This window comes from Apus apus, chromosome 5 (genome assembly GCF_020740795.1).
Source record: "Apus apus isolate bApuApu2 chromosome 5, bApuApu2.pri.cur, whole genome shotgun sequence".
In the NCBI taxonomy this organism is placed as follows: domain Eukaryota; kingdom Metazoa; phylum Chordata; class Aves; order Apodiformes; family Apodidae; genus Apus; species Apus apus.
Window position 1 is genome coordinate 57,437,015 of NC_067286.1, and position 11,136 is coordinate 57,448,150.

Sequence of the window (11,136 nt, forward strand, 5' to 3'; positions counted from 1 at the left end):
TCTGGCAGGGGGGTTGGACTAGATGATCTTTCAAGGTCCCTTTCAACCCCTAGGATTCTATGATTCTATGAATGACGGAGACCCAAGGTGGGGAACCGGGGAAGTATCTGTCAAAACAGGAAAAGGGGAGAGAACGGCGGCTTCGCCAGGACCCGCGAGCATGAGGAAGGGCCGGGGCTCCTCGGGCCCCGCCCCGCCGTGCGGGGGGATCGGCCCGCCCTTCCTCCAGGGCTCTGCACGGACCCTCCCGATCCCCGCGATGCCGCGGAGACGGACTTCGCCCTCCGCCGCGCCCGGAGCCTCCCGCTCCCGCGCAGCACACACCGCCCGCCACCCCGCCCCGCAGCCCCGCAGCCCCGCAGCACACACCGCCCGCCGCCCCGCCCCGCAGCCCCGCAGCACACACCGCCCGCAGCCCCGCAGCCCCGCAGCACACACCGCCCGCCGCCCCGCCCCGCAGCCCCGCAGCCCCGCCCCGCAGCACACACCGCCCGCAGCCCCGCAGCCCCGCAGCACACACCGCCCCGCCCCGCAGCCCCGCCCCGCGCCGGCCCCGCAGCCCCGCCCCGCAGCACACACCGCCCGCAGCCCCGCAACACACACCGCCCGCAGCCCCGCCCCGCAGCCCCGCCCCGCGCCGGCCCCGCAGCCCCGCCCCGCCACGCCCGGGCCCTGCCCGTGGCACCGCTCTGCGCGGCGGGGCGGGCGGCGGGAGCGCGGTGAGGTTGGTGTTCCCTGGCGGGTGTCTCGGCGGTGAGGCTGTTCCCCCCCTGCCGTGGGGCGGGGTGTCCCGCCGTGCCCCCCGCTCGCCTCCTTCCTCTCCCCGGGACCGCGGCTCCCCGCGGCGGCAGGTGCCGGCGCCCGGCTCGGGGTGCCCGCTCACCGCCGGGGTGCGGGGGGCCCGGCCCGCGGTGGCCCCCGAGGCTTCCCCTGGCCCGGGACAGGCCCCTCGGGTCCCCGGCTGGCCCGCCCGAGCCCTTCCAGAGCCCAGCGGGGCGAGCGAGGGCCCAGCCGTTCCCGTCAGCTGTGCCCGGCCGGTCCTGTCCCAGCTTCCAGGGGAAAAAAACCCAAAACCAACCACATTTTAATTTTATTTTTTCTGTCTGTTAAACAGCACAGAAAATACCCAACAGAAGGGGCTTTAGTGCAGCTCCTGACCCACCCCCCAGAACAACCTGACGGTGGGAAAAAGGCTGGAGGAGACGTGATTCACTGAACACGGTAAGTGCAGCGCTGCCTGTGCCATTGCAGGTGCCAGACTGAACTTACTAAATCCGCCTTAATTGCATAAGTAGCTGGAAGCACGCTGTTTTCCAGAGGATTAAGTGGCCAGTTCCCATGTTGCTCCGAGTCACATTCACCTCTTCAGTAATCTTTTGGACAGGGAATGCCCGTGCAAACAAAAAGAGCACTGTTTGAGTACATGGAGACGGATTAAAGTGAGTAGTTATAAAGTCTGTAATTATTTCAGTTTGTCTCCTGTATGCTCCACAATTACTCAGCTAATATCCAACAGCTGTTAAGTGATTTCTGAATATTGTTCACTAATGGAACAGCTTTCTTGTGGTGTGGGCAGATAGTTCTGTGTAAAATTTAAGTAATTTCACCAACAGTGATTTTCAGTTGTATAATACTGGAATGTGTTTATTTTAACCTGAGCATTCTTTCTCCTACCTTATCTGCAATCTCTCTTTATTCCTACGCAGTCCTTATCACAGAAGTACTTATTTGCAATTCTTTCTTTGCAGGCTAGTACCCCACACAGAAAGTGAGACTGAATAACACACACATGCTGGTTTCTGGAGGAGAGGACGTCCTGTTTTGATTTAGCAGTGTTATTACTCTTTGGGGTGAAATGAAGAATTTGATTCTGTTTTGGAAACAGTCAGATTTCTAATGCAACTGAACCTCAGTAGCATTCTTTGAAGTACAGATTTCAACGAGTGAATTTCTCTTAAATGAAGATGCAGAACCTGTCACTAGAGGAAAGTCTTCCTAGTACAGACACATCTCACTCGATGTCTCTAGAAGACCCAGCAGTTGAAGCAGGTGATGTGTCTCTTGATAAAAGTGACTGTAACTCGAATGAAAGGACAAATAATGAAGACATTCTTAATCTTGAAGTAAGGCAGCAAAGCCTCCCTGTAATGAATAGCAAAAGGAGAAGTTGTGAGGGTTTTTCTGAGAGCAGTTCTGGTACCTCAGAAGCTGGTGGTTCCTGGGGTGATTTTGAAGGCTTCACAGAGTCCTTAGACAAATCAGAGAGATTTGGTCATAATCTTGAAGTTTTGGTGAAGTCAGCAAAACCTTCTAGAGTTGATACAGACTTAAGCAGAGGACGTGGCAGAGCTTCTGTTGGTCACTTTTGTTCTGAGCCATCTCTACCAAGAGGCATACAGGAGGCTTCGAGCTCTCACAATGAGGTACGTGTTAATAGTAAACCAAAGGCCAGAAATGTTTGTGTTACTGCTTCCTACATCTCTGAGATTTGTATCTGAATGTCTTCTGTGTAGAGGATAACAGGGAATGAAACTGCCAAGCTACTTTGCAGCTAACTCAAGTGGAACAAAAGCAGCTTCTTTACAGTGTTTGACAAATACTTAAGTTAGCCCGTTGAAGAGCTTTAAAGAATGTAATGTGCTACTTTGCTTCTCGACACTAGCAGTAAATAAGCACTTAGAAACCTTGAACCTTGCCTTGAAGCACAGGCAATTTAAAAGCTAGACAAGAAAGAGCATAGAAAACAAATAATTGGGAAGGTGGACAGCAGAAATTCTTAGAGTTGCCTGCAAGTGTGTTGAAATAAGCCAACATAAAATTGAATTAGAAATTGGGGAAAACAGTTACTTTCAGTATTTAATATACTGCCTGGATAATTCTGGAGTTGTAGCCTGATTGTGGGTGGAAGTTATTGACACAAAAAAATGAATATAAATAGTTTAATATAATTCATTTTCTAGCATAAGGTGTTACATTCTTTCCTACAATGTTAGAACTAATAATCTGAGTAAGTAATACAGTATGTCCTTATCAACACAAGGAAAGGTTCAGGTTAAGAGTTTCTTTCCAAAAGCAGTAGATCTGAATCTTACTAAAGCCTTTGCTTTATTTTTTGCATTTATTAGAGGCAAAAGAAAATGTCCAGTGTGAGCTAAGTAAGTTAACCATGCCTAGAATTTCAAGTTGTCTTTTCTTGTTGCAGGGCAGGGAAACAGCTGCAGAGCTGGCTGAGATTTCTTTGGGTGTAGAATGTGCATGTAGTTTGTTCTTTATCCATGTGTTTTCCATAATGTTTGTCTGAGATCATAAACTGTTCAGTTTGGGGGCTCTGTGTTCTGTATGGTCAATGGAAAAAGGTCCAGGTAGGTTGGCAGGGACCTCCAGAGATCCTCTGAGGTCAGAGGTCTGACCTTCAATACCTAGTGCTTCGATATGTAATTAAATTATGTCAGTCTAGAGCAGAATAATGTATTTTAAGGTTAAAACAATCACTGATTTCCTAGCAGTAGCTGGATATGTTGCCTACATGGCTGAATAACTTCAAAGGTTTTTCATGTGTTCTTTAAATACAGGCCTTTGTGAGAGGGACTAGTGCACTTGCTTAAGCACTGGACTATTCTGATGTAACAGGATATAGAGGATTTAGTCAAAAAGCACGGATGTGAAATTTGTGCATTCCTCATTTTATAATCAGTACAAAGCTACAAGGTAAATGGAAATATACCCAAATTTTGTTTTAGAAACACCTACTGAAGTGAACAGTAATAAAGGTAATAAAAACCACACAAACCTGTATTTTTCATCTGGCTTGGCTAAACTGTAAGCCAGTGACTTGTGTGAATGTTTGGATTAACTTCACAGGCTCTAAGAAGATACTACAAATGAGGCAGACCTGTGCTTCCCTGGATTCACACTTCAAGGGCTGTAATTTCCCCTCCACCCTAAAGCCAAGAGCAGCCACCAGACTTTTCTGTAGTTTCCCTCACATTTAGGTTTTAGTACCTACTTGGAAGGTTTTTTTTTTCCCTTGACTATGACTCTTCACAGAATTCTGCTTCTCAGACATCTTTCTCCTGCATGTAGTATCCCTGTTGTAAGTTAAGTCTACTGAAATAACTTACAAATTGATTTAAAGTATTATGACACTTTTGGGCAAGACTTAAAGGATTTTACCCAGGAGTCTTTGACATTCCCAGCAGTGGCCCTTTGGGACAGGCAGTTTAGCAAGGCCTGACTTCAGGAGGGAACAGCATGGGGCATGAATTCTACTTCTAGAAGCATGCTCAGAAATAGAGAAGGCTTCCACCAGCTCTGCTGATTTAGCCCACTCATCATTAGATTAAGTCTGTACTCTCTCAGAGTTCACTTCACTTGTCTGAGTTCAGTATGATGAAAATGTGGAAGTCTGTCAATTGACTTCAGCTGTTTGAATTACAATTAAATGAAACTGTCAAAGTATGGAGGTTTTTCAGTTTGAATTGCTGATTGCTAGGCAAAGAAAAACTGACTGGTTTCATCCTCTAGTTTTCACACAGCATTGCTGTGCCTGGATTGAAGTCCCTCTGCAGGGTGTTGAAGTCAATTAGTTGCTTTGATTTAGAAAACTGCAGTAATTCCTTCTTTGAAGTAAAAAAAGGACAAAGCTTCTGGACCAGATGTCATGATAACATCCCTTTAGGATGGAATGTAAATCATGCACATTTGTCCTTGCATATGCATTTCTTAGTCTTCAGATAACCCTGTTACTTCCAGTAGGCCTGTTTGGATCACTCACGTGGCTGTGTTCAGTCCTCCAAACCTCCTCCTCATCACCAGTGAAGGAGGAAGCAGCATGTAAATCTCACTCTGATTTTGAGCACAGGCTGGAAAAAGTTAAGTGCAAAAGGAAGGATATAGGGACATACTCACCCCAGCTTGTATGCAGACTTACAAAGTGCGAGTATTTGTGGCTTTTAGTAGTTATGTTACAATTGACTGATAAGTTGTGTTTGAAGTTAACAAAACAAGCTTTTTAATTTATGTATGCACCAGTTTTGACCTGGACAGAATTAGCTGAGCAGAAGGAGTCTTGAGTGCTAACAGGCAAACCAGTCTATAACATAGGAGATGGGAAGCTAGAGAAGCAAGGTTCATCAGGTACTCTTGCTGTCTTTTCTTCTCTTCTAATTCAGGGTAAATACTGAGAACACAACTGTGGATTCAGTTCCTCTGTGCTATTAATGCAAATTTAAAAAGCAATTGAAATACAGTCTCTAGAAACATTGTAGTCTTTGGACTAGGCCCTTCATGGACTGTAGGGATGGCCTGTATAACATATGTAATAAAACTTTGCTTTTTCTAGGCAAACCACAGCTATGAGGATATATTTAAGTTGGGCTTTCCAGAAGTCTTTGTGTCAGAGTCCAGAGAGAGCATAAGAAGCTTAGATCAAGTACTTGATACAAATAATGAAGATGTTGGAATTCCTGAACTTACAAAGAATCAACTTTGGTAATGTGATTAGATCAAAACTTAAAAAGAAAAAATAATTTAAAAGTTCCTGAGCCATTACATTGTTTATTTCATACTTTAAAAATCAGTGGTGCTTGCAGGTGAACCTAAACATCTTTTTAATCACTATGCTCTTCAACACATAGCTCTTACCAATTTGTATTGTGTTGTTAAAGGAAATGGATTGTGTTTTAGTCATTTGAAAACAAGGAAGGGAATATGTAAAAATTACAAATTCCTGCTTGAGGTTTTTCCTGCTGTTGGTGTGCCTTCTTATGACTAAGCCTCTGGAATGCCAGAACACCCAACAAACAGCCTGTTCTTCCTGTTTGCTTGTCCTTTCTTTACAACACATCCGACTTATTTTTCTCTCATCTGAGGCAGGAACTTTGCTGTTGCTTCTTCTGACAGCCCACTCACTTCTTTGTCTTCTCTCCTCAGTTTTTCCAGGTGGTAACAACTTCTTACACCACAGATCCTGAAGCACATCTGGTTAAATGTATCTGGCTTCTTTCCTGGGGTTCTGTTAATAGCAATTAGTACCACTAATTTGGCTTTCTCTTAAGGCAGCTGGAATGATTTTAGATTTGTTACATCTTTTTGAAGGATCAGAAGCTTCTGAACAGTACTATAGTTATTTTTGCATACATCTGATGCTTTGTATCTGGAAAGCTGGGTCAGACCTTACTTTGGAAATGTCATAAGAATTACAAGAAATGTAGTTAAAACATTTACTATGGGCATTCTTTTGGCAAGTTCCTTGTCTTTGCATTATATTTTAATCATCCTCAAACTCATGGAGATACACGATATATACGTAAGAGGGACTGCAATGTCACAGCAGAGTGCCAACTACAGACAAAAAAGCCTGCTGTGGTGGATAGCTAAGGTCAATAATTGCATCTTGTATCTTGTACACAAAAAGGAATTGGATTTCTGTGGGATGACTGCAATGTAAGACCCCAAAGTACTATGTAGGGGGAACTCTCTGTTGCAGTAGCATGTGCCTGGGGCTTGTTTGTAGCACCCCCGTGCCCAGAGCAGACACAGGTCACCCACCTGAGCAGCAGGCTGCTGCTGTGAAGAAGCATGGCTGATAGGAAGGAGAAAGGTTTGAGAGACAGAAAAGGCAAAATGCAGAATTAACAAGGCTGAACTCAACCCAGATTTCACAGAAGCAATTGAATAATCTGAGCTGCTGGCATTTAACAGTCTCTGAAATATGCCTGTAAAGTGCTGCTTATCTGAGGAGTCCTAACATACAGTTATGTTGACTTAACTGTTTCTGTTAATTGTCATGCAAACTTAGTACATTGGGTGGGTAGTTTGAATGAATGTAGAAAGAGTTTTAAGAGAAGTTGCTTTTAAGATCAAGGTAGGCTACTACATGGCTATGTAGTGAAAATAGCTACGTTACATACATTCATTGGACACTTTGTACATCTTACAATCTCAAATTGTGTTTTCTTTCCAAGCATTGACTCTGGAAACATATGGAGAAGACTTAAAGACTTTGATAATACCCCCACCTTAAGACATCCCTGGAGTAAATTTCATTGCCAAGAAAACCTCTTGAGTGTTCTTGGAATAGATGCAAATCGAAAGGTAATTGAACAGTGGTTTGCTAGTGTGCCAGCATCAATACCTGGTTATGAATCTGATTTTCTGTAAGCTGCACATGCAGATGCACAATGAACTAGATCTTGGTGAGTCATAGCTTTTTATAGAGAACCTTTTAAAATGATAGTCTAGTGTTTTCTCAACATTATGTGTAAGTAACTGTGCAATTGTGCAGGTTCAAATTTTGTCTTGACATTGAAGTCTACACTACATAGCATCCTTTGGTTAGGTGGTACCTCCAGCTTTAGTGTGGATGTAGAATTAGCTTTCAGCTGGTTGTGCAGTAAGATGGTTTTCTTTTTCTCTCAGAGCATGAGAAATTGTTAGCTTCTAATATCTTTCCATTAAGTGAAAATCAGATTTGAATCAGGCTGTTAAAGTAATTCCTGGATGTTTTTACTGTATCCAAACTGAAAGTGTGCTCCACTTCCCTTTTCCTCAGATTAATCTACCTGTTTTTTGCAAGGCTTGAGGGAGAGTCTGGTTTAAATTTAATTGAGACCAAACCAATAGTACTGAAAGAGCTCAAAAATAAATGTCTTTGTTTAATCTCTATTTTGAGATGTCAGGGATGGCTTAGTATTCAACCTGGTTATGTAGTTGGGATGAATTAGTCACATGTGGTTTTCAGAAGTAATTGTTTCAATTAATAATTTGAAGCATGGGGAGAGGTACTGCATTTAATTTTGATTTTATGGCCATGTTTGACCTTTCATGCAAGTTTTATGCAATCAGAATGACAGTGCTGAAGGTATGGGACCTATTCTGCACTTGAAAGTCACTTTTATGGAATTGTCACTTAACAGGAGAGAATAGGAGACATTTCTCCATTGTAGTTAAGCTCCTCTCCTGTTCCTTTCTTGCCCATAGATACACTGGCATTAAATCAATGCCCAGGGAGCTTAAACTTATGTCATTAATTCTTTCCTGTTACTGAAAAATTGTATTGTTTGTAACAGTCCTGATGAAAATGTATTTCTCAACTATTTTCTGGAGTAGGTTAAGGCTAATTTTAATTGGAATTTTTTAATTATTATTAAAGTCACAATTAGATTAATGTGTGAACTTGTTTTAGTATAGAATTGTTTTGATGCAAGGGGTGCACGTGATAAATCAAAATACAGCTTCAGAAAGTAAAATTTAGTGATTATTATTTGAGGAAAACTTCTTTTAAGTTACATGCTTTGAGATCAGATAGAAATTTATAAACAAAATGTAAATTATGTTTTATTAGGACTTTTCAGGGAGTCACGATGATGTTTTTGAGGAATCAAATGTTAATGAGGACTTCAGGGTTGATGGATTCAGTATTAATGACTGCAAGTCACTGATCCAGACCAAGGTAAGGGTTTCTCTGAAGATAAGCACTTCAGAGAACCAGAGTGTGCTTCACATGTTCCCCTGTGCTGTAGCTGGCTGTTGTAGCATATATCCTAATGTAATTGTTTGGAAGTGGAGTTTACTTTTGCCTTTTTAAAACCTATCTGAGAGCTTTAGAAAAGGTACAATGTACCTTTAATGTACCAAAATAGCAAAGCAACATAATATGGGGGATGCTAAAATATAAGTTTGTTCATTATGTAAGCTGGACTTCTGGCCAAATTACTTACTGGTTGAGAGGGAGCAGTGATATACAAATATAGTCAGGATGCTCTGGTGACAGAGGACAGTGAGTGTGTCTGTGGAAGGATCAATACATTGGTCACTGAGAATGATGATTGTAAATCACTCCTAAAATACCTGATAAGGGAGGCATCAGGAGCAAAGCTGGTAGAGAAGAAACGGCACTCAAGCTTGCATTTCAGATAGTCTGAATTATTGAGGTTTTGTTTGTTCACTTGAGAAAACAGGAGCTACATAAGGAGAAAGCAGAACTAATGTTATAATTACAGGGAGTTGAGAAAATTACTGGTTGTAAGCTGTGTCACAAAACATACAGAAAAATGAAATTGAAATACATTGTTGTTAGTGTGTTTATGTCTTTGGTCAAACAGGCTTTAATAAGCTCCGTTTCTTTCTTGCTAAAGCAATGCAAGTTGGTAGGAAAATTCTATAATTCCTCATTGCTTTAAAAAAAAAAAAAATAATCTGATGTATTCTGTCTTAACAAAGTATTTTTGATGAATGTTTTTAACTCAAGGTCCCTTCCTCAATGGAGAATGAACTTGAGCAACTGTTGTTGCTGTGGAGATGCATGGTTTGAGGCACACTTTCATTGCTCTGTTTTATTCTGTTTACTGCATTGGACAATGAAGATGTATAACCATTCTGGGAACCTTGTACATGAGAGATGTTAGACTGGAGAATTCAGGAAGAAAACCATAAGAGACTTTCCAGTTTATTCCTTCATTATTCAGTTCTGCTTTTTTTTTAATGAGCAAAGGAGGGTGGGATCACAGCACCTGGCACATACTTGGAAATGTGTAAAATACATAGGGTTTAGGCAAAGGAGAAATGGTTCAAGGTAGAGGAAGGAGTAAAAGTAAAAAGAATCATGATAAGTAAGAAGAATCATGTCCAAGGTAAATGGAAAATATTTTTCTGGAGTAGCCTCTGAAGGGAAAGAACAAGCCTTGCAGCTTGGTACTCTCAAAGTCAAGCTCATGAGGAAACATACATTGCCATTTCTGCTTTTTAACTAAGTTAAATCTTATAGTGGGATGTTCTCTGTTACCTTTCTAGTTATGTTCTTTTCTCTTTTTCTTATGCTAATTTTATTTTTATGAATACTGTATAAAAATTAGATTGAAATATGTGAAGTTACTAACTTACTGTAGGATGGAAAACATTCACTTAGTTTTTCTTTTTTCACTCAGCTTTCTGTATCACCGGGTTCCAGACATGGCCAGCTTTTCACCTGTAGCCTCTTTTTGAAAACCACATCATCAGATGGAAGCATGCAATATATAACCGTCCCAAAGAAGAAGCACATTTTCACTACACACAACCTAAAAATGAAATTTTTCAGTAGTGATGTTTGTTGAACCAAATGCACTTTTAAACCTTTTTTTTTTCTTTCTGAACAGAATGCAGTTTGCCTTCATTTTGTTACTGGCTTGGTACTATAGACTACCTGTGTTTTTTAGGGAAGGTAAGATATTAGTGTATATGAAGTACCTAAAGCCATGTTGTTAGATGTTTATCCTATTTAGTTGTGAAATCAAAGGTGTAATTTTGTCCTGCCAAGTTTTGCTGCAGAGTCGTGTCTCTTACAGCAAATCCAGCTGCAATCACACTTTAAAGATACTCTGGTGGACTATACTCTGAACTGCTGACCTTCCAGGCCTTAATGCCTCTTTGATCAAAAACCTTGTTTCTCTGCCAAAATCTAAACGCACCTCCGGTGTGTTGGAAACTGTGCCTTGTCACCCTCTCTCCTCATGTTTGGTCCAGCCTGGATCAGCTGAGATCTGTTATCTTGCCACTGCTGAATGTAACAGGAGGAGCCTTCTACATTGGGTGGCTTTCACCCAGGTTTAGAAAAATAAAATAGTTTTAATTTCTGTCTGATAAAGCCTACTGCGGTGATAGGGCTTGGGTCAGTGAAATGTTTTGTTCTGGCACTGGTTTCCAACTGAAATAAATCACCTTTCTGAAGCTGACTGTAACAGGACTTCTTGGATTCCCTCATCCACCAAGCACTTACACCATGCACAACCACACTTGTTAAAGCTTAACAGCAGAGTAGTTCAGGAGCTGCACTGCACAATGCTGTAAATTACTGCCCTTTTAAAATGTTACAGTAACTATCAACTACATTGCCCATCTTCCTGCATGCCTGAGTGCCAGAGGGGATGCATTTTGCTATCATTTATAGAATCCATACTGCTTCCTTGCCAACTGCAACAGCTTTATTTATTCAATGTTAGTAACTTCTATGCAAGTTACTAACCCTCTTACTGCTTCGGCCATTCTGAATATGAGAACTACTTATGGCTTTTAAATAGTTGCTGAGCACTGCATCTGACACGTGTTAAAAGCAGGGAACAAAGTTGGATATTCCCAAACTAAGTCAGTTAATTATTT

General features: G+C 42.0%; 1 protein-coding gene across 2 annotated transcripts; it reads left to right on the forward strand.

Moving 5' to 3' along the window:
* The first annotated feature begins 662 nt into the window (after positions 1-662).
* Positions 663-10,707, forward strand: CLBA1 (clathrin binding box of aftiphilin containing 1). 2 transcript variants are annotated; one of them, XM_051622243.1, is made up of 7 exons: positions 663-724; positions 1,115-1,221; positions 1,749-2,423; positions 5,342-5,490; positions 6,966-7,095; positions 8,345-8,452; positions 9,927-10,707. In XM_051622243.1, exons 3-7 carry the CDS (start codon positions 1,959-1,961, stop codon positions 10,092-10,094), a joined length of 1,020 nt encoding a protein of 339 aa, XP_051478203.1. In that variant the 5' UTR covers positions 663-724; positions 1,115-1,221; positions 1,749-1,958; the 3' UTR covers positions 10,095-10,707. The 2 variants fall into 2 exon arrangements, with proteins under 2 accessions (XP_051478203.1, XP_051478201.1); XM_051622241.1 differs by lacking the exon at positions 663-724 and having other exon boundaries at positions 1,035-1,221.
* Positions 10,708-11,136: the final 429 nt, after the last annotated feature.